The 23,278-nt window shown below is 41.3% G+C and overlaps 1 protein-coding gene across 2 annotated transcripts; it reads right to left on the bottom strand.

Moving 5' to 3' along the window:
* Positions 1-382: 382 nt before the first annotated feature.
* BNIP3L (BCL2 interacting protein 3 like) lies at positions 383-21,769 on the bottom strand. Of its 2 annotated transcripts, none has more exons than XM_029938084.1 (6): positions 21,583-21,769; positions 14,153-14,336; positions 9,735-9,807; positions 5,100-5,203; positions 4,816-4,965; positions 383-3,164 (listed from the first exon to the last, which is right to left on the bottom strand). In XM_029938084.1, exons 1-6 carry the CDS (start codon positions 21,680-21,682, stop codon positions 3,116-3,118), a joined length of 660 nt encoding a protein of 219 aa, XP_029793944.1. In that variant the 5' UTR covers positions 21,683-21,769; the 3' UTR covers positions 383-3,115. The 2 variants fall into 2 exon arrangements, with proteins under 2 accessions (XP_029793944.1, XP_029793954.1); XM_029938094.1 differs by lacking the exon at positions 21,583-21,769 and adding an exon at positions 15,086-15,171.
* Between the last annotated feature and the right edge of the window lie 1,509 nt (positions 21,770-23,278).

Below are 23,278 nucleotides of genomic sequence, written 5' to 3'. Positions count from 1 at the left end.
TTCCACATGTCGGTCTCGGCCATTCCTTTATGGCATGCTCTTGATTCCCTTCTGCACTTGTTGAGCACTTCCTCATCTTTCAATAGATCACCTCCTCTGTCAATAACATTCTGAGGCTACCTGGCAGAACAGAAGTTCTGAATCGCTTTGGCCCCCTCCTACTTCTTACACACATCTCTGAGAAATAATGTCATTGCGTGGTGATGGTCTCCCCAAGAGGAAGGAACTCAGGAGGGCAGGAAGCGCATTTGTCCCTGTGCACTTGGCACACTGTGGGGCACCCTAGTATTCAAAGAACTCTCTGGTGGAAAACGTCCGTGCACACAGGCCTCCTCTCTAAACTCCCACGCCAACACACGTGACATAAAACGATATGCTGACAGTTGTTTTCTGAGAGCTTTAATGGCACAAAATGTTTATAGCTACAAGTTATACATGTATTGTAAACTGTATATAATGATACAAAGTGCTAACTAAATAGATGAAGAATGCATAATCACTTTGGCTCAGTTAATTCCAATAATTTCAGCAACCAGTTCACTTAAAAACTCATCACACTGGCTAAGTCTTCCATTTTCATTCTTCAGAATAGTAAATACTTTTGTTGCAAAGTAACCTGTTGCACTTTTTAATGTGCAAGTTTGTGCAGTTTTGTTCATGATTCCATCTACAAATAGTTTTAGCCAGTTTTCATCAATCAAGAAAAATGAAGCCTGCCTTTTTGTCCCCAAATTGTGAACAGGTGTAAAGCTTTTTAAACATTATTCTTAAAATGTCAACTGTTAACTTGTCGAAGTCTCCTTTCGAATCACATAATCTGTTTCTGTTTGACATAAATCTGGGTAGGCGCATCAACACGTATTCATAGGTTAGGACTATCAATAAATACTGTTTCTTATGATAAGTTCTACTGTGATCATGTATTCATGTTTTAAGTAATATTCCAAAATTTCAGATATTTTAAGAAAAAAGGCATTTTAAGAAAAAACTAAATGTATTTCCAATGTTGAAGGAAATCATAAACATACCCAAGTTCAACCACACTACTGATAGAATTGCTGAGTTTCAAAAGAGGACAATGTGTTGCCTATAAAAAAGTCGCTCTGATTTTTGTATAATTTTACTTTTCCCTCCCGTGATACTGACTGTAATACAAGCAGTCCAACTCTTTAGTTCCTGCAACTTGATCAGCCTTTCCAATTTTAGGCAGGCTTTTCAAAATCAGTGGGCTGTCAGATTCACTTTCTAAACAAATTCAAATATGAACACTTGAAATAAATGGTTACAGAAGGCAAATCAAGTGTTACCAGGTTTAAGAATAAGCTACAAACAAAGTATGATGAAAAGATATCCAAAATTATGTAGACACCAACTGCTAGAAAGAAAACATAAAATAATTCAGAAAAAATCAGAAAACTATTTTGGATATATCATCTTTCTTAAAGATAACCTGCTATATTCTTGAAAAAATGATAATCAGAAATTATTATTCTTTTGTTGAATATGTAGGTAATTTTCCACTATAATACATCCATTTTACAAAATCTGATGTGAAAGAGAAGATAGTTTCTGCAGACTGGCATACCTACTGTAAGGGTCTATTATCCAAGGCAATCTGATGCACTTCATTTAATGAATAGATTGCCAGTTTTAAAATTACCAATGGTCCTCTAAGTAGTCAATAGTCATGTCTACATCATAAACAGCAATTTATGTATAAAACATGTAATAGTATCCTTCCGCAACATGTTAGGTGTTCCAAAAATCCAAAAATCTACCTGAAACAACTGGGAATCCTGATGCTGTCAAACAATTTGGTCCTAAAGCTTCACATTTTGGAAACAAACCAAACCAAACAAACACACCCAAGCCAATCACTGTTGCGGAGCCCTCTGGAATTTCGGGAGTTCAGCACAACTGAAGACGCTACAGGAGAAAACGACCCAGCGCCCGCCCAGTCGCAGGAATCGCCATGGCAAGGCCGTGCAGGTGAAAGGGAAAGACCCGGAGAAAACAAGTGCCATCTTTTCAGAACTTTGTCAACTGCTCCCACAACCCACGTCTGGTTTTCAAAGTTGTACGAGTGCTTGGAATCACTCCGACACAATTACCTTCAGTGTTTAAAGGCTTCGGAGTGTAAGCGGTGCTTCCTAAAACAAGAAGCCCGTATTTATACCACAAACTGGAACTCATTCCAAAGCCTCTTCTTAGGAGAAAACAACAACAACAACAACAACAACAAAACTTAAAAGTCATGAAAAATTCACATGCAGCTAAAGCTAATAAACGTAAAGATACCAAACACACATAAATTCCCAACGCAATTTCATGTATTTCTAGGCCTGAGACATTCTTTATGAGAAGTAAAGGTTCTATACCATAGAAAAGACAGCATTACAACATCCTAGTGTTAAAGTATGCTGATGCACTTTCGTTCTGATTCTACTTCAGACCCATTGTTTATATAGCCGGCCTCCTACAAATTAAAAGGCGCCATTAAGGAGGCTGTTTAGACAAAAAGTGGCTCCAAACCTTGTTTAAAATAATTTTTTATTGCCCAGGATATTTTTTTTCCTTGTGTCTTGGATTTTTTTTGTCTGTTTCTTTTTTTAATAACTACAAATTCAAGCATAGGGAACCTTGTCTTTGTCTTGAAAAGAACAACACAACAAAGCTGTCATATTATTTGCTAACCTGACCTCACAAACTGGAACTCATTGAAGAGAGGGATGGTAGTTATCTTGCAAGAGTAAAATTTATACCACGAATGATGCAGGTCTAAGTCTGGTGGCACTAAAAGGAGACAATAGCATTGTTGACAAAATTATAATCTGCTGGTGGCATTTGCGGAAAAGAAGCCCTTGCAAATTTCTAAATAACAGTACATTCTGTTAGGAAATTCTAAAGTGTCTTACAGGCCAAAAAGGGAATGAGGTTAGTAAAATGCCTCAACAGAGTTTGATAAAATACTGGATTTGAGAGTTACTGGAACCGGGGTATGTAAAAATAGGGTGGTAGGTTGGGTCATGCTTACAATGGTCTCAAGTTCAAATAAACTATTGTGACAATACACCACTTCACAGGTCACACGCTTGTCCAGGGGCTTTTCTTTCCTTCAGTAGGTGCTGGCGGAAGGTGTGCTCAGTCGCTTTCCAATATATATGCTGAAAGGAAACAGAGGATGTCATGTATCATCAGTTTGCACAGATGGATGCCAGCGTTCCACAGGCTGAACTGCACTTAAAAAGTAAACGTTTCCATTCTGGCAGAAGGCTAAAAGGTATGTAAGTGCACAGCTCCCTAACACCCTGAGATCACTGCTGACTTACTTAAAACTAGGCAGCAGCCAGCCAAACTGGTTTTATATAATTATGTTTAGTCATTAGGCAGGACTGGACAGCACAGGGGCAGCGATCAGACAAAAGTAAACCCAGAGAGAACAGATTCCCCACAGAACAAAGCACAAACTTCCTTTGAGATGTTCCCTCATAGTGGACAGAAGTTCTATTGATATTTGAGATACAACATACAGTAATGAGCCAAATCACAAAGCTGCCAGAGCCTTACAGTAGGCTCTTACTAACCGTTCAACTCTTCAGGATCAGGCCTGAGACTGCTTTTCCGTGCCCAGCACCCATTTTACCATTAAATAACATAAGCAGAAGGGCAGTTATGGAAAACAGGAAGCTAGTCCCACCGCCCCAGTGTAACGAAACCAACCACCTTTCTCAAATCCTTTTTTGTACATTCATCAATAACATATACACTTATTCCAGCAAGAGAGATAATCTGAAGACTCATGAAAGAAAAGAGACAGCACATGGTACAAAACCCAGCTCTCTGTGGGCAAATGAATGGCTGTGCAGTCAACGCTGAAAGGGAATTGAAAGTCCCACCTCTGTCTGCCCTCACAGCCACCCCACACGACACTCACGCACCCCCTTCCGCTCCGCGGTCTGCCATCGTGGTCTTTGCCATCATCACAAGAACAGATCACACACCAGAAAGACAAAAGGAGTCTCTGGGAAAGTCGTGTCTATGTTTCCATGTTTACGACTGTAAATCTCTCTCCCATATGCTGAGCTCCTTAAAGCGTAGTTAAGGGACCATGTCTCTTTTGCATATTTATGTAGAGAAAAGGACTCCCTGGAGCATGCTTAAAGAGAATAGCGTATCTTAAAAAACAAAAAAACCAACAGCTAGTGCTTAACTTTTAAAAATAGATTTCCTCAATTGTTCAATAATAAAAAAAAAAAGGACTTAAAAAATTAACCAGTTACAGGTAAATGTGGGGTCAATTTTAGAAGAGTCAATGAAAATGCTACAGAGCAAAAAATACAGGCCCCCCACCAACCTACCAGTTTCATTCAAGGGCTATTCAATGAAACAGTATATTTTCCCATCTGGGAAAAAAAATGTTCACATTAGCCCCAAATTTATACACTATAGGTTAGTTTACTTTAAAGCTTAGCTAATCTTGAATAATTTATAAACAATAAAACCCAAAAAGAAAAATCAAACACAGAAGAGCCAGCTTAAAAATAATCACTGATAAGACTAACATGAACAACTTATTTCCAAATGAGAAAAACAAAACTCCACTATTAAAAAGGCTTACCAATCGTCAGGTAGCATAAAAAGGCTTACCAGTGTACCAATAGTGGAGCAGCTTCAATAGTTCTTTTAAGCTCACCCTATCTGCACTCAAACATTAAAAGGGAAACAATACAAACTGTTAAAACCATATTTCTTACATGTGGAACTAAAACGGGAGGATAAAATGAACAGAAAACACGTTAGTTCACCAGTACTTACCCTAGCCCCAAAGCCAAAACATGAGAGAGGAAGAGAGATGGAATGAACACTTTAAGAAATTCTGCGGAGAAAATACCCCCTTTCTTCATGGCCCCGCTTTTCCTCATGCTTAAAGAAACGGAGCGTTTGGGGTGTCTGAAGTGGAACTCCCTGGGGGAAGAAAGGCAGAGGAAGGGGTCAGAAATGCACTTGCTGAGAACATCCTAGAAATGAGCCGGTCCACCACACGCCAAGTACGAACCACCTCCACTGCGTCCACTGAGGAGACACGGGCAAGAACTCACTTAGGTGGAATGTTTTCGGGTCTACTGGACCAGTCGGACACCCAGTCTACACTTTTCTTCAAAGCATCGACTTCTTTCTCTCCTTCTGCAACCTCTTCTTCTGACTGTAAAGAAGAATTACAACCTTAAGAAAGAAAAAAAGGAAGACCCATTCTTCCTCCCACAAAGACAAATCTAGACAGCAAATATGTGAACATCATAGGGTTGTGCTTGGGCAATTTTCGTGGAAGAAATGAGACAGTTTTCTAAACAAGCTGACAAAATGACCTGAGATCACAGCATTCAATATCTTAAAAAGAAGCCGAGTGGGCTTCACTGAGGTTCTATCGAAGCATAGAATGTGAACCTCAAAAAAGCGCACTTGGGGCTATCATGGTAACTGAAGGCAAGACGGCATAAATAAGTGCTGAGTCGGGGCAATGCTTATTCAGAGGCCCGCTGCAATGTTCTACTTTTGTACGCGTTTACAAGTTTTCATTATTAAAATAAAAGAGAACATATCCAAACGTATATATTAACCAATTAAAGTGAGAAGTGGGAGATGTGATGAGGAAGTAATATTTATTAATCATTCATCAAAATACAAGCATCATTCTAAGCACTTCACATGCATTAATCTTTACCTTGCAACAACCCTACAAAAACAGGAATTACTGACATTCCATTTTACAGATGAGAAAAGGAAGACATAAATTCAGTAACTGCCTAAGGTTCCATAAGTAGCAAGAGACGGGGCTGGTATTTCAACCCGGGAAAATGGTCTTCTACAGCCCGCACTCATAAGTATTAGGTTTTACTTCCTGGAAGGAGATTATATTTTTTAGACAAATCACTATCTAAACATTTCTCAAGGTTTATTCAAAACTACTTATGCCAAAAGTTTTTTGGACTCATTTATTGGCTACTGACTTAGAATTTGACATTTTTTGCATCAGATAAATGAAAATGAAAAAGAAGTCTTTGCTCTTGCTAATGATAACCTACAGTTTCAGGCCAAGAACAAGCGAAATTCTCAATGGCTTTTCTTTCAAGAAGCCACAAGAATGAGCTATTCTAAAAGTGAACAGCAATATTCACTCAGCTTTAAGGAATATCACATGATACAAGGACCTCAAACCAGAGGGTCTCAAAGCTAAGAACTGTTTTGATTTCTTACTTTGCTTGAATACAATCATTCTTCGACCAAAGCTTTCACTGTTTTCGTAGACAGTGATGAAATGCGGAGCTTAGTAGATCAACGTAAATCTCTCATATGGGCTAGTTCTTTATGAAACAGGTGCCCCAGGAAGGGAGTTTCACAGGAAAACGGGCTACCTGCATTTAGAGACTATCAAACCAAAAGGAAAATCCCCATGGATTTCTGCTACTCTGGTACTACCATTCTTATTTAGTTCTGCTGGACTTGGCAAATTCCACGGAACGATACAATGTAGCCTTTAAGATTAAGCTTTTTCCACTGGGTATTGAGACTACTCAGAATCGTGAGTTGGTTCTTGGTGGAATAAATCTGAAAACATCCTAAATCAAAAACAGCAAACAGTTACAATTTACTTATAGGCCACTTTGTGTACACATGATATCTGACTATATTCAATACGCTGTACATCATTCTGCTTTCAGTTTCCGACTCTGGTCTCACATGTCTCTCCTTAAAACCGCTTGAAGAGTTAACATTTAAATTTGTGAGCAAATTAATATTTCCTACTTCCCAACAGAATAAAAATGTGGTAAGATTTTATGCTCTAATTTTTTTTTAAAGCTGATCTTATTTGCTCTCAGTTGAGTAAAGCAAGGTTATCTTTAGACTACTAGTAAAAATTAAGTAACAACAACAAAATACAAATTCCTCAAATCAGTTTAGACTCCTTACCTTAAGAACCAAGAATCCTATTCTATCCTGGTTTACTACCACTATGTGCATCCCTTTATTTATCTTAACTTGCCAGTTTCAGGTTTTAAATTACCTTCCAGTCCTTGGAATTCCACAGTATTGTAAAAAGGTACATAATCTAATTAGATTATGTTCATGCTTTTAAAGTGAATTACCCTCTCTCTACACCCACATCTAAAAAAATTTTGATCATTTTAGCCTGTTCTCATGTGGATGTCCCTTACCTTAAAATCACGTACGTTTCCTTCTCTGGGCCACTCAAGTTCTCCATGTGTGACTATTAAACTGCATACAGCAGGGTCCATGGACACATAAACCAGTTTTCAGTCTGCATCGTGTCTTCAAGAGACCGTCTACAGTCTGTTGTCTACCATAAAACTAAGACTCTTGAGGACTATGGTCGGAGAAGTATGAACGGAATGATCCTTTTCTTAAATGCCTTAGGCTTCCTCCTAGCATAACTCGGCAGGCATGTGTTCGTTCATTCTCATGACCTGGTGAGCTCTCCTGAAATCACACCTCTGCGAGGACTTATTAGGTAGAAGGAGCAGGGGCTGCGGGCTCAGACGGCCCTGGTTCCAGTCCTGGCTCGGTCGTGTCCCGGCTCTGTGATCTTGGGTCAGGAACGTGATGAAGAGAAAGGCTCACGTTCCCCGTGTGTTCTCAGAACCACTATCACCTCTTTCACTGGACTGACAACATTGAAAGTGGGGAAAAAACTTTTTTTAGGAATAAATTTAGCACCTAGAATATGTTTATCAGTGTCTTTCCTCCTCCTAAAAAGGATGAAAATGTCATATATTCCTTGTATGCATGTATATAGAAATGTTCAGTAAAATCAAGTACCATAACAGTCCTGTGGTCAATGAGTCTGTCTGCTAACCCTAAACTTGCTTCTTGTTCACGGAGACAAAAATGCATCCTCCCAAACCTTGAAGGTATTAATTTTTAAATGATCATTTCTTCAATTTTTAAAAAGCAATGAAAACGCTCTTTGAAAGCTTCAATACATCATACCTACTGATTTCTTATTAAAATTCTCACTCCAATGTTCCTTTAGGTACCTGTTTCTGAACAGGAAACACACTAGCAATATTACCATGATCCAACACAGAAGCCAAAGGTTTTCATTTTCTCTCCTAAATTTCACAAATTCCTTTGGAATTCTAGGATGGATGCAGTCAGCGCTAGAATTCCACTTAAATTCAATGATCAGTTAAAGCGAATTGTACCCTGCCACTCCATGAACCAGGAGAGTAGCATGCGTTTCATTAGGTGGTTAGGGAGATTATTTAGGGGGGAAAGTATGTGTGAAGGGGGAGGGAGATCTAAGATTAAATAAGCATGGGAAACATTTGGTTTAAATAAACAGATTCTTTTACTGCACGAATTGTCAGAGCCTTTAATATGCTACTAGGTGCTGTGAATACTGGCGTGGGAGGGAATGGGAGCCTAGGGATTGTATTCTTTCCACTTAACTTTAGGATTATTTTATGGAGCTTTCCATCAAGCAACTGTTTCTCGAAACACATTCTGGAAAAGGCTAATCTAGATTTTCAATCTGTCCGTATAAATGACAATATGTATTGAGGATCTCTTCCTCGGGAAAGACTACAACGAAGAATTACTTTCACTTCTCTATCTTGTGATTTCTTAGTCCATTTTGCCATGGAAGCCATATATTTTCTTCTTCATTAGTTATAGCTCATGCACTTGGCAAACTGGACATACGTGAGCCAGTAACTCAACATCCACAGTCAGAACAGCTTCCTGCGTGAGGGCCTTGCTACTATAACCTTTTCTATAATGTAAAGCTCATCAGAATATAAATCTGCATTCAGCTCACAGATCTGCTAGGTTTCAGAGGACAGCACAAATAGAATATAGGCAAAGCAGGGAGAAACCGTGCAGCCTTCGGAAGCAGAAAACGCTGGGCGGATCCAACATACCATGTGAAATATTTCTAGTGCAAAGGGGTTTAGGACTTTGTAAAGTGATAACCCCACAAAACAAAGTTTCTGTCAGAATACGTTTAAACATTCCTCCAACAAATACTCCACAAGCACTTACCACAGGAGAACAAGACAATGGCTCCCATCCTCACAAATTTGCACAGATCCTTTTCAGTGAAAGTTAAGGGCTAGCTATGAACATCTAAATCATGAACAACAATTACTGACTTATCATAAGTTTTATAATATAAACCTTTGTAAGCTTTCAATACTATGCCCACTGATTTTACTAACAATGTCAACTCCTAGTCAACTATCCTTACTTTCCTTAATGAATCCTGCAAAAGCTGTTAAAATTCACCTCACAAGACACTGTTTTGATTTCAGGTGCAGAAAAATCTTTCACTCCTGGTTCTACATCTTTCCTTCTCATTCATTTTGTGACCTTAAATCAAACTCCTGCCTCAGTTTTCCATTTATAAACTCAAGAAACCAGCCCAGAACACTGGAATGACATATTACAGATAAGAATTTTCCAATTCTTTTAGGGCGACAGGACTCCATATTCTCAGCTGCAGAGGAGGACAAGGGCTGTAGCCTCCTAAGGAAATTCCCAAATCAGAAACTGAATGACTTAAAACAGCTTCAAACTCCTTTTTCAAGTCTTCTTATTCTTCAATGTATTTTAGCAAAACATACTTATTTAGGAGTTCGCATTTTTCTTCATGACTTACTGTATGTCAGAACAGCAAGCACGCGCACGCACACACACACACACACACACACCCCTACCTGAGAGCTGTGGTCCCTGCTCGTGTGCATCTCCACATCGAACATAATCTGCCCGTCTTCTTGTGGGGAAGGGCTAGAAGAGAGAGAATTTAGCCATTAATTTTAATTCTCATTTTACTGAGTAAATTAACCTCCGCTGGAAACCAGGAAACTGAAAGTTAGAGTAGAATGGCTTTGAGAAAGCAGCAAATCAAAAAGTAGTATCTTTTCTGAAATCAAGCACTCTTATTTCCAAAATGTCCTAGAATTTTGTGGCGGTGATGAATTTCTTCGCAACGATAAATTTTCTTACTTTTACTCTTTTTCCAAGAAGGGTACAATGCTCTTCAAATTCAGACACCTAGTTTGAGATTCTTTTTCTTAAAATTCTTTCATCATTAAATAATTCATCACCAGCACGTCTCAAAGTGTGAAAGGCGTTGTCAGAGTCTAGTTGGTTCTCAGCCGCCTGAGGAGCTTCCTGGGTATGACCTGAAACCGGTCCCCACAGGGGAGGGCCAGGAGAGGGAAAGAGGCAGGCCGCCCCACATTGGTAGGTGACCGCTTCAAGGGCGAGGGAGCAGACAGATGAGGCCGGCCTTGGGGTGACAGGGAGTTGAGCAGATCACACCCGCCTGCCAAATCCTACAAGTTCATACAGAGGCCGTAACTGGGTCTAGTCACACACACTGTTCAAACCCAACACCACCGTTCCGTCTCAAAGCTGTATTCCTCGCGCAGCTTCTGAGAGCTGGGAAGGCAGGTGCGTTCCAGGGTCAGGAGAGGGGATGGAGAGCCCTCAGGTGCCCAAGTGCAGCTTCAGGGTCAATCTGCGGTCACATGTTCTCGAACACCTCCTCCAACACTCTTTCAAAGGTTCTTCAAGTTTAAAATTGTGTTTGTGATACTATTCTGATTTGTCTTTGTCATTCTTATTCTGTCATGTCTGCCATTCTTACTCGGTTTAGAGTGAAATTTTCCAAAGGCTACCAGAGATGTTTTATCACAACAGACCCAATGCCAAAGCAGATGAGAATCCAGCTGTTTTCTGTTAAAGCCAGATAGTAACAAGATTTGCAAAAACATAAAACAATGCCACTAGTTCTTACTAATTTTTCTAGCTATGAAAAAGTTGTTCTTCATTAAAAAAAGCTACTTATATTGAACTGTAAAGGGTTTATTATTGTTGAATGAGTACATGTTTTGAAGCTTTCTGTTTTAATTTCCAATATAGTTAAGTGTCAAAATATATAACCCACATAATCAAAAGACCTTTGAGAATCCTAATAATTTTTAGGGAGTAAAGGAGTACTGAGACCAAAGAGTTTCAGAACCCCTATTCTACTTGTTTCAGAAATATCTGCTTTGAGATATCTCAGAGTGAATTACATAAGCTTATCTATGAATATAGAACTTTAATAAGAAATACAAGATATATTCCCCAAAACAAAAACTTACAGAAAAACTTTTAGACAAAACATGTGATTGCAAACTATCTTGATACAGGAGACGAATACATCAGGTTAAGTTCTATTCTTAGTTTTATCAACGATTCCTCGTGTAATCATAGCAGGTCACTAGATTTTCCACTAGTGACAGCCTGCCCCCACCCGTCAAATCTAAACTGAAGTATGGATGAAAATGCTCAGGCTTGCCTTGTTCAAAGGACTAGATATTAACTGTTAAAGCTATCAAGGGCGCGTGTAGAATGTTAACATGAAGAGATGATGGGGAGACGGACTCACTAGGAAGTGCACCTGAAGTCTGTCAGACCGACTCCACCTAGGAGTCTCAGACTATTATCACAGACACAAGAGAGTCCTAAACAGGGACAGCAAACGAGAAAAGTTGGTTCTGTACCACACAGACATTTTAGTGTATTTAGAGAAGTTTTCTCTTGGCCTAGAAATCTCAGGCCATGCACGCAGGAAGCAGCCTGGCGGCCTCCTCAGTGTACTGTCCTCAGGCTCCGACACTGCTGGGCTCACAGCCAGATCCAGGGACGGGCCAGCCTTCCGTAGCCATAAGCAGGTCAATGCAGCAGCGTGGCAGAGTCAAGAACCCTGCCGGGGCCCCGCCCCGCTCCTACACTCTTCTTTATCGCTGGCACCAGTCCCACTTAGAAAACACTCAACGTTTCACCGGTCAACGGTTGGCTTTTCCTAACAATGTGGAACGCATTAGAGCTTCAATCCTGGCTTATATTAGAATCAGCCGGGGAGCTTTAAAATATCCTCATGTCTCTACCCCACCCCTCACATCAGAATGAGAATCTCTAGGGATGTGGTCTGCACACTGGCATGTCTGGTGTGTAGGCTGAGAACTCCTGCAATACAGAGCACACAGGGGCTACCTTCTAGCAGCCTTCTGGCTGAGCCCACCCGCAGAGTGTGTAACTTCTGACTCCTCCAAAACTTAACCGCTAATAACCTACTTTGGACCAGAAGCCTTACAGATAACATAGTCAATTGACACATATCCTGTATGTTGTATGCATTACCTAGTATATTTTTACAATCAAGTAAGCTAGAGGAAAAAACTGTTAAGGGCAATCATAAGGAAGAAAAAATACATTTATAGTGTTGGACTATATTTATCTAAAACAAGTCACACGACTGTTTGGCTCAGACCCACGTTGTTAAAGAGTCACTGCATACATAAATCAGCTTTGAGACTAATATCCAACAATCCTAACATTTCTCCACCTATAGGAAACACTTCTCAATGACTTCAAATACAGGGATGTATGGCAATTCAAATGACATGCATTTTGAAGACCTTTCTAAATGTTGAAATGTGTTACACAGCAGGGGAAATTATTGCTGAGCTCGAGTCGTAGGCCTTCTCTGAAAGATGGCCAGGAGCCCAGAGCGTAAAGGCACACAAGCTGAGGGCGAGGAAAGTGCTCAAAAGCATGTGCCACGCCTCGCTTCACATGTTTAACTTGAACATGATCGTGGGAAGGTAAATTCATAACCAATCACAAGTACAACTAAACCAAAAATGAAGTAAGTTGACCGGAAAAGCAAGCAAGGGACTTTTTCTCTGCTCAATGACCACAGCAAGTGAACAGGTTAAGGGACACACTGATACCAATCATCAAGGGTCATGTACTTGAACGCAGAAAAGCCTTAGAAACAGGCCTCACACGAGCAGAAAACTTTAGAAATGCATCACGAGTCCCGTAACATAAATGCAACGTAACAGAAACTTCCCTCCGAAAGGCAGATGAACGCTGCCACTACAGGAATAGGGGCAAGCTGCTCAGCGAAGAGCCATCTGCTCTCTCCTCACAGGGCTCCTGGAAGCACAGGGACAAAGGCAGCGACGGGGCGGCGGGGGTGCGGTGTGCCAGAGTCAGCAACCCAGTCCGCTGCGACCCTGCTGACTTCAGTGGGTTATAAGACAGGCAGGGACTTCAAATGTGACGGAACGCCTGTTTCTCCTTTTCAACTTTTTCTGATAAATAAAATATGCTATATACACATTTTGTACAAAGTACAAAAATGTTCAGAAGAAGAAAATATCCATCATTCCAGCCCTTAGAGATAATCACTTTTATTTTTAGCGCCCGTTTATGTTTCCTTAGTCTTTTCCTTGTGCGTCTGCATTTTCTCCATGGCTGGCATCGGTTAACACTTAGTTACCCAGGTCCCCCAGTGTCCCGTGATGCTAACGGTATGGCCGTCACATGTCTAGGCAGGTCTATCGCCATGTCATGTCACACCTCATGCCCCAGAACACAACGAAGCTTACGCTGGAAAATAACAAACAACTTGGTTTCATTCCACTCGTACGTATCACTGTGCCCTTCGTCCTGCACCATGAGCAGTCCTTCATCAGTGGAATTACTTTTCCCAAGTTAAATAAGAAATATGAGGTCTACGAGAAAAGTTCCTCTGAAGAAACAGAATGTCCTCCCCAATTAACTATCTTTACAGACAGTGGTCGTTGTTCCCACCACACAAATACTGCCATTACTTCAATCAACCTGCAGTTCCCAGGACTCATTTGCTGAGTGTCTGCTACACGCCACCACCATGACTGTCAGGGGTCCAAGGAGATGAAACATGGCCCCTGCTTTTTGGAGCCTCAAAATCTAGAAGGGGGGACAGCCATGTAAGAAATGACGGGCAGAATGTGATCTGTGAAACAGGGACACAAAGGAAAATGGGAAAAAAGTTTGATTCATTCTTCAAGTAAACACTGATGTCACTGACTTTTAAACTAATATCAAAAAATGATACACTCTGAAAAAGGAAAACACTAGGGACTCAGCTATCTGTCCATTAGCTATCTGATTTAAACACACATGCTGCAATAAATCAGGAGTCATATTTTGTTAAGTGAAGATGAAAGCAAGTTTCTCTCTTCTAATGGGAATTAGCCTTGTGACCCATCTGTTTCCTGAATTCTACCAAATCACGGATCTCACTTACCTGTCACAGTGAGAACTGGCTCTTGAACTACTTTGCCCTGATTCATGTTGTGCGTCCAGAAGAATCTTTTCCATGTCTCCATTGTGGATAGAGGATGAGGAAGGTACGTGTTCTAGCCCCCCATTTTTCCCATTGCCATTATCATTGCCATTGCTGCTGTTCATAGGGAGCTCCACCCAGGAACCTGTTGGACGAGTCAGATAGCTTACGTTAACCACAGCAGAACCAAATTCTGTCATGTGCACACGGATGCGAACGTGCTGAATTCCGATAAGAATTCTGTCTCGCTTCAAAGCAAGCGCAGAAGTACTTTGAAGAAAATAAATAAGGAGCAACAGAAGTCTAAAAATGTGTATGGTCCCTGTTCCTGAAGTAGCTCATGCAACTAACCAATTTAGAAGAAGCTGGAACTCTAACCACTAGTATCTTAGAAAATGTGTTTTTCGGCCAATTTTCTCTCTAGTTAAAGCTTAGTTTATCTACAATAAGCACTTCTCTGAAAACTCTGAGATTGCTTTTCAAAAACTAAATGGCTGCTTTATTACGAGACAGCCTACTTATCTTCAGTATTTTAGTTATATATGTGTTTAATACAGTACACATTTTTCCCCATAGTCTACTTCAGCTATTTAGTCATGCCCTTCCCACAGATAAAATAAATACATGGCTTAAAAACTTCATGAAAGTCATCTAAATAAGTTAACAACTGTCCTAATTAGCATAAACAACTGAGAAGCTCCTAGAAGACTTACATCCAATCGTGAGTTTCAATTTGTGTACGCATTTGTAGAATAAGATGAATGCATGTAGCTCTTAATTAATTAAAAAATTCTGAAAAAGCGTTGTCTCCATGCCACAGATCAGTTTCTTCCTTTCCTCCGTACCTCACCCCTTTCTAGGCTCCCCTTTCTCTATGCACTAACCTAACCGTACCTTGTGGACTTGTCCTTTCTTCTCTCCCACGAGCGCCTACTTCCTAGGGCTCCATTAAGCCTTGTTGGTTTTAGGGGAGAAACTACTGCGCATCTGCACAGGAGACACTGAGGTTTTCTTGGGCAAACAGTCAAAGGGGGTGGAGCCACGGGAAAGGGGACATGGCCCTGTTAACTTGGACAGCTCTTGAAAATATTTACTGGCTCAATGAGTTTGCTGACCCATTAAGGTGCTTTAATTTTAATAAGAATTGGTAACAGACCAACTTCACAACAAAAAGAGATAATGGTGTATTTTCTTCATACGTTCCGTATTTTGTTTCAGAAAATATAACCAAGCAGGTGAGTAGGGCCATCTCTCCAAACTCTCAGCAGAGTTAGAGGTCTGTGGCTGAACAGTCTTCCATCAGCAAATCAGAATTAATCACCCAAACAGGCTCAAACCCTAAAATGGACTCTTAATGAAATGAGGACTATTCTAGATCCAAAGTGAACACATCATCCTTTTACGAAGGAGCAGCTCAAAGGCGACCAGGCTGGAACCTGACTCCACCACCTACTCTCTTGCCTCTATTTCTGAGCTTCAGTATCCTCATTTGGGAAACAGATACAAGAGCACAGACCCTGGAGCTGCTCTGAGGATTAAATAGAGGCACACAGGTAAAGTGCCTAGTAAGAGGGAGATATTCAGCTCTCTGCTAGATAAACGAGTTTGTGTTTGTCCAGCACTTACAATAGTGTTTGTTGAATAAAAATGAAGCTACCCCCTCCTCCCTTTCCCTCTGCGGCAGTCCCAGGACGGGTCGCAGCCCAATAACCACAACCAAATCTTTGGGACTCTACTGCCAAACACCACGGTTGTAGGACATCTTCCGGACCTCATTCTATACAGAAACAAAAACAGACTAGGTAGAATTCAAAATGGACTAACAAATTCAACCAGCAAAGCTAAGACAGACTGAACACTAAAGGTAATTTAAATCCTTGGAGTGCCTCTAGAGTGTAGAAGAAATATGCCAAAAGCATCCCTAAATTTAGAGCTCTGCAAAGTACTTTAACTGGAGAGACAGAAAAAGAAAGAGGTATATGATAAATTTTTTTCCCTACTCCTACAGTTTTCTACATTTTCAAACTTACTTTAAACCAAAAGAATCAGTTCTTCATGTATAGAAGCCCAAACAAAAGACCGGAGTTGCTCTCGTAGGACAACTAAGGAATCATGAGTTCCCGATAGTTCCCTGTGGGAGTCAGTCTTCCCTAAAATACAATTAACGTTCACTTCAAGTAGCTGATCAAAGAGAAAACTGGATGTAACAGTATCAGGTTTTCCACCCTCACTTTTTTGAAGGACTTCCAGACCAGTATCTAGATTCTATTTTCTGCATTAAAAATGTATAAGCAATCATAATCTAGTAACTTGAGAAGAAATACTTGGAAAAGCTTGGTAAAACTGATCTCGGTAACTGGCTTCACACTCAGCATAACTGAAGGCATTTCCACTTAAGGCAGACGACATTTTTGGGCACGTCTTAGTATCGTGGTTAAGAGCACAGACTGAAGCCCGACTCCCATTCTAACACTTAACAGCTGTTACACCCTCAACAGGCTACTTAATCCCTTACCAGTTCCTCATCTGCAAAATGGGGATAAGAATTATATCTACCTCGCTGGGTTGTTAGAAGATTGAAATGAATAAAGTACAGAGAAAAATAAGGAAGGTCACTAGTACATGGTAAGGGCTATATGTTATTATTATAATTATACCCTGTATCCTTTAAAAAACATTTCTTATTGCAAAAAATGTGTTTCTTGAAAATAAAGTAAAAATACCTTTCTTCCCAATGTCTTATTCCCAAAGAAAAAACCACTTTTAAAAACTTTTTTTTATGTCTTTATTTTATTTTGAGAGAGAGAGAGAGGCAGAAAACAAGCAGGGGAGGGGCAGAGAGAGAGGGAGACACAGAATCTGAAGCAGGCTCCAGGCTCTGAGCTGTCAGCACAGAGCCCGTCCCCGGGCTCCAACCCAAGAACCATGGGGTCACGACCTGAGCCAAAGTCAGATGCTTAGTCAACTGAGCCACCCAGGCACCCCCACTTTCAAAAACTTTATATCTTTTTCGATAGTTCTTTTTTGCTTTTGTCTTTACAAAAAATTGAATTGTACTATATACACAGTTTTCTGTAAAAAGTGTTTCTTACCTAACAATTTGTAGGTATCTTTCAACATCAATGCATATTACCTTACCTCATTCTTTTAAACAACTACTTTACATCTCATCATAAAGATATACCATACTTCAACCATGATCCAAATATCAATGGTTAATGATTACCAAAACTGTTTCTAATATGATGTTATTACAATCAGGTCTTCAACAGAGGGTCATTTGACAATATGTGTTAAGACACCTAAAAAGGTAGGTTTCCTTTAACTCAACAATTCTCCAGATATATCATCTGTGGGAATAAATGGTACTGCAGAAACAGTTATGCACACAGACATTAAAAGGCTATATATTGGGGCGCCTGAGTGGCTCAGTTGGTTACGCATCTGACTTCGACCAGGCCATGATCTCACAGTTGGTGGGTTCGAGCCCCGCGTCAGCCTCTGTGATGACAGCTAGCTCAGAGCCTGGAGCCTGTCTTCAGATTCTGTGTCTCCTTCTCTCTCTGACCCTCCCCACTCATGCTCTGTCTCACTCTCTCTCTCAAAAAAATTAATTAAATAAAAAATAAAAATAAGAAAATAAAAGGCTACATATCAGCTTTATTTTTTGAGTGAAAGGAAAAAAGTAAATTTGTCTTTCTCAATAGATGGACTACACATGCTTTTCATGACCTAGTTCATTCCTGATTTACAGCCTCAGAATTTCTCCATGTTCTAACTCTATCAATCCTCACAAAGTCCCTTTCTACTTGGAAAGGAAACAAGACAAGATATGAGGATTGTGCTGTCCAAGCAATACAAAGTAGAAAAAAATCTCAGAGTGAATGCTCTTCCTAGTAATCAACCTTTAAAACTAAAAACTTGCAGGCTCTCTGTTATACTAAAAGTCTACTTACAAACTGAAAAGTGTTCTCTTATGCCAGACTGTCTATATACACTATATATGAGGTATTTTCTCGATTCTTTGAGAACTGCTCCGAGATTCAGAATTGCTAAGAGAGTCCTGCATCTACGTTTTCTAAGCTAGTACATCATAAAGATTGGTTCAGTAATGGCGATTATTATATTCATGATTGTATGATGTGTATACTCTTTTTAATTTTTTTTTAATGTTTTATTTTTGAGAGACAGAGAGAGACAGGGGAGGGTCAGAGAGAGAGGGAGACACAGAATCTGAAGCAGGCTCCAGGCTCTGAGCTGTCAGCACAGAGCCCAAAGCGGGGCTCAAACCCATGAACCGTGAGATCATGACCTGAGCTCTGCTGGATGCTCAACCGACTGAGCCACCCAGGCGCCCCTCTTTTTAGTTTTATAATTACTAGTGCAATTCTCTTGCAGGAAGGGGAGTGGGAGGGACACAGGAAGGGAGAGAAGGAAGAAGAGTATTGCTCATTTTCCCCCAACTTTCCAAGGTCCCATGTGTAACTCTCATCCTAACCAGCAGAGGTATGCTTCACCACGTCTTATGTGCTTTCCTCCAAGCCCTCATTTTATTTCAAGCACCTGATGCTGGAATGCAGACCAAGAACGGTCACTGACACTCTTGTAAAAAAAGCTGATCATTTTGCATGAGGGAGTACTTACACACCAGTGTCTAATATATTCAAAAACAGTATCGTGAAGCAGTGAAGTTTCACACATCATAGTCTCAAAAGCCTTCCTGCCACAGCAAGGAAGCAAGCATATCATGGTTGAAGATGTTTAAGAGAGGGGGGGAAAAGTTGTGCTTCTTACATTAAATAATAACAAGAATTATTATATAACATAAATGTCCTATACAGATATTCTTAAGTAACTTGACAGTTTTCTTAGGAATAAAAGGAAGACTGGAAACTTGAAAAACATTTTAACTTTGCCAGTAGTTCATATTTGTTCACTAATTTGTAAGGAAAATGAACTGCCCCCCTACAATGGTAAACAAAACAAAACAAACCAAAAGTCAGTGAAAGGTTTCATTATTCCAAATATTTCAATAATTTGCTGTTAAGACCGTTTTGACCCCTGAACTGAAGATAAAATCACAAACCACAGATAATCTGTACAATGAGTTCATCTTCTGTGTTTCATAGTGATGCAACTTTACCCAACAAAGGACTTCAACTTATCAGCAATTTGGGTGGTATTAGATGTCTGAATAAGTTGTTCTGCCCAGTGCCCAGAAATCATTTGAAGGAATCAGTAAGTCGTCCTGTTTTGTTTGAACCACTGTTGTATAACGTACTGAAAAAACAAACAGAACAAAAGGCAAGAGGGGAGTAATTAAATATGGCACTACCTAAGAGCTTTTCAGTTACTTTTCAAAGCTCACCCTACCCCCCCCAATAAAATACCTTCTATCTAGCAGATTTCCCAAAGCAACATTTGGATACCACAGACAGACTGAGTGTTCTACTTGTTACGAGCTAATATGAACGCAGTGGCAACCAACTGGCCAAAAACATCAAATCTACATAGGGTCTTTCAGACAGAGATTAAACCATCACATACAGCCTAACCCCCTTTGTTGTTTTTGCTAGATGGCCAAAGGAAAGCTAAAATTCCTTTTTTTCTGTGAAATCATGTATGCACACTAACCACTGGTTAACTCGTAAGTACTGCAGGAAAACAGTGAGCACAATGAAGAAACAGTACCTCAAAAAGAGCTAGCTAGGCAGGTCACCTCTGCTCATAAGACAGAATAACATGCTGAGAGAATAGTAAACAGACATAACCAGGGCATTCAGGGCTACTGACGTGTCCTGAAAGGAGCACTAGATCATTTGAAAGCAGAAATCTCAGCTCGAAGTCCTAGCCTGCTGTGAACTTGGACAACACACTTTACTCTCACCCAGCTCCTTTACCAATAAACAGAGACAGTTACTTCTAAAGTCTTCCCATTCTGAAATCCCATGCTTCTAAAAGAGTATGTTAAAAACAAGTAGTCCTTAAAATGCACATTAACACAAGAAGCAAATAACGTTGAAAGATACATAAACGAATCCTTCCTGGGGGAAATAATAGACAAATCTTCCAGTCCAGAACATAAGACACTTAAAAAGTTTTAAAAACTCAACCTTTTAGAAATTCATTCATCAGAAGATGGAACTGCAGCAATCAGCAATGAAAACATCTTAAAATAAGAAAATTCCATCCCCATCTTGCGGGACAGGAATTCTTTTCCCTAAAATAATTTTTAGGCCATGTTAGAACACCTCCCTCTTATGAAAGAGATCGCAATGCCTTGAAGTGTCATTAAATCATCCAAATGATTTTTAAATGATTTCGTCAGACCATATGCTAACTGTCCCAACTACCTCTTTCATGAGATCAATTGCGGAAAGGTTAGGCAAGAACCTTTCCATGAAGAAAGGCTGAGCTTTGAAGACAGCTAGGACAAATCTTAGGACAAGATGTCTGAGCACCAGAATGTTTTGATAAGCAATTGTAGTTGGTCATAACTCAATACTGCACATGGGACTTACAAGCGCCTGCCTGTTTCAGTGTGGTTTTAAGCTCGTTTCTGAACATTGATTGCCCCAGACTCCACGATTTATGCAATCTTGGGTGGTTTGAGAGACTGTTCACAAAAGGCCATACGAGCACACAACTGCATCGTTTCAAAACCAAAACAAAAAACTTGGGCCAACTCTAAGAGAAAAAAAAAAAAATCTTAAAAAAAAAAGTAGCATATTCTCCTCATCCCCCCTCCCCCTCAACACACGATACAAGTAACCACTAAATTACCAAATGGTTTTCCTGACCAGCCCGTGGTAACAAAGGAAGGGAACGACGGGGCTCACATTCCAGGCCCCGGGGTACGGCCGACCCAGAGAGGTAAGGTCCGCCGGGCCGGACCCCAGCCCCGCCGCACACCTGACCTCCAACACGTCCCCCTGGCCGCCCCCTCCCCTCGGCCCGCCGCCCGCGTCCATCCCCCGGCGTCCCCGCTGCACGTCCCCATCCCTGCCCACGTCCCTCCACCGCCCGCTCCGCCCACCCCCTCCCTCACCGCTCCCCAAGGCCCGCCCCCCGCGCCCCGATTGGCTCCGCTCGGGGGCCCACCACAGGTGGGATCGGCTCGCCCCCCTTCTCCTCCCACCCATCGGCCCTCCCCAACTGCGAACCCAAGCAGCTTCCCACCCAAGACCCCAGGAGGGAGGGGAGACAGGGCTAGAGGAAGACAGGAGCAGCTCGTCGTGACAGGTGACGGGAGCTGTCAGTCACCCGCACATCCTCAGCGGGGGCCAATGGGCTGCCTTCTCCTCCCGCCCCCTGCACGGAGCTGGCGGCGGCGGCCAGAGCAGCTCCTCTTCCCCCATCCTCCTCGCCGAGCCCGCCGGCCCAGCACTCACTGTTGAGGCCGGCTGTTGGGGCCAAAGGCTGTTCACCCTCCTCGCAGTTGTTGTTGTTGTTGTGAAGGGGCGGCGGCTGCTCTACTAAATGAGACGACATCGTCGGGGGGCTGGAAGACCTGCGGCCGCAGCTGGACCGTCTCTGGTCTCGGGCAGCAACACAACAAGCCGAGTCCCCCGCCCCCTTTTCTGCGCCTGCGCAGTCCCTCCCCTGCCCTGACGTCAGGGTCCGCTCCGGCCACGTGATGACAACACAACAAGCGAAGGGGCGGGGAGGGGGCGTTCCTAGGCGAGCTCCGGATCTGGAGACGCGGGAGTCACGCTGACACGCGCCCCTGGAATGAATTCTTGCGTGTCATTTGTACTGGCCTGATGGAGTGACTTATGCGGCTGGAACTGAGATAGAGGTTAGAGAGAAATGTGTAATGAGGAAGTGTAAGGTTCTCATGTGCTGGCATCCAAATCTCCCACACCTACCGGATCACATTGTTTTAGCCAATCCCTGAACACTTCAATATCTATAAAGACTCACTTCTGTAATAGGCATCATGGGGACACAAAGGAAGCAAAAACGCCGGTGCCTCCTGTCTTAAACCTAAAGCAAAGTTGGCGATATATTAACACTCTAAACAGGGAACAATGTAAGGCACGCCTGAATTTTAGTTGTTAAGAGATTTTTAAAAATTTAAATTACAAATGTAACATTCCGTGATTGTAAAAAGTGGAAAATTCCAGGAAGACGTACCGAAGAAAATAACCACCCAAGTTCCGTCACTGAGCCTATTTCTGGCACTTGACAGGGAAACCATGTTCCCTATCCTTGGGTGACTGTAAACTTTTTTATGTTCCTGAACACTCCATCTATTTCATATATCCGTGTCTTTGTCCTTTCCTTGGTCTGTGTGGCATATATTTCTCTCATTCTGTCGCTCATCTAACTTTGTGTCACTCTGCAAGTGTTCAAAATTTTCATGCAATCAAACCTATTATTTTCATATGGTTTGGGTGCAATACCAAGATTTTAAATCCATTCCTTATAACTGTTTCTAATTTTCTTATAGGCTTAATTTTATATGTAAACCCTTAATCCATATGAAATTTATTTTTTATTACTTTTTTATTTTTTTAATGTTTTGTTTATTTTTGAGGGTGGGGGGAGAGACAGCGTGAACAGGGGAGGGGCTGAGAGAGAGGGAGACACACAAGACAGGCTCCAGCTCTGAGGTAGCTGTCTGCACAGAGCCGGATGCCGGGCTTGAACCCATGAACTGCGAGATCATGATCCCAGCTGAATTCGGAAGCTTAACTGACTGAGCCACCCAGCGCCCCCCTATTTTTAATTTCTTGTAAATTAACTTCGGTTCTTCCAATTGAGTAGTAAATTAACCCAACAATATTTATTAATTTTTAAGTCCTCCTTTCTACACTGATTTGAAACTGTACCTCTCTGGGGCACCTGGGTGGCTCAGTTGGTTAAGCATGTGACTTCGGCTCAGGTCATCGTCTCCTGGTTTGTGAGTTCGAGACCTGCGTCCAGCTGTGTGGTGAACGTTCAGAGCCTGGAGCCTGTTTCAGATTCTGTGTCTCCATCTCTCTTTGCCCCTCTGCCACTCATATCTGTCTCTCTCTCTCTCCTTCAAAAATAAAAATTAAAAAAAATTTTAAAGGAAACTGTACCTTTTTATTACTATTACTT

The sequence above is a fragment of the Suricata suricatta genome, chromosome 1 (genome assembly GCF_006229205.1).
Source record: "Suricata suricatta isolate VVHF042 chromosome 1, meerkat_22Aug2017_6uvM2_HiC, whole genome shotgun sequence".
In the NCBI taxonomy this organism is placed as follows: domain Eukaryota; kingdom Metazoa; phylum Chordata; class Mammalia; order Carnivora; family Herpestidae; genus Suricata; species Suricata suricatta.
The sequence above is the reverse complement of the archived record's forward strand: the minus strand, read 5'-3'. Positions and strand labels throughout refer to the sequence as shown.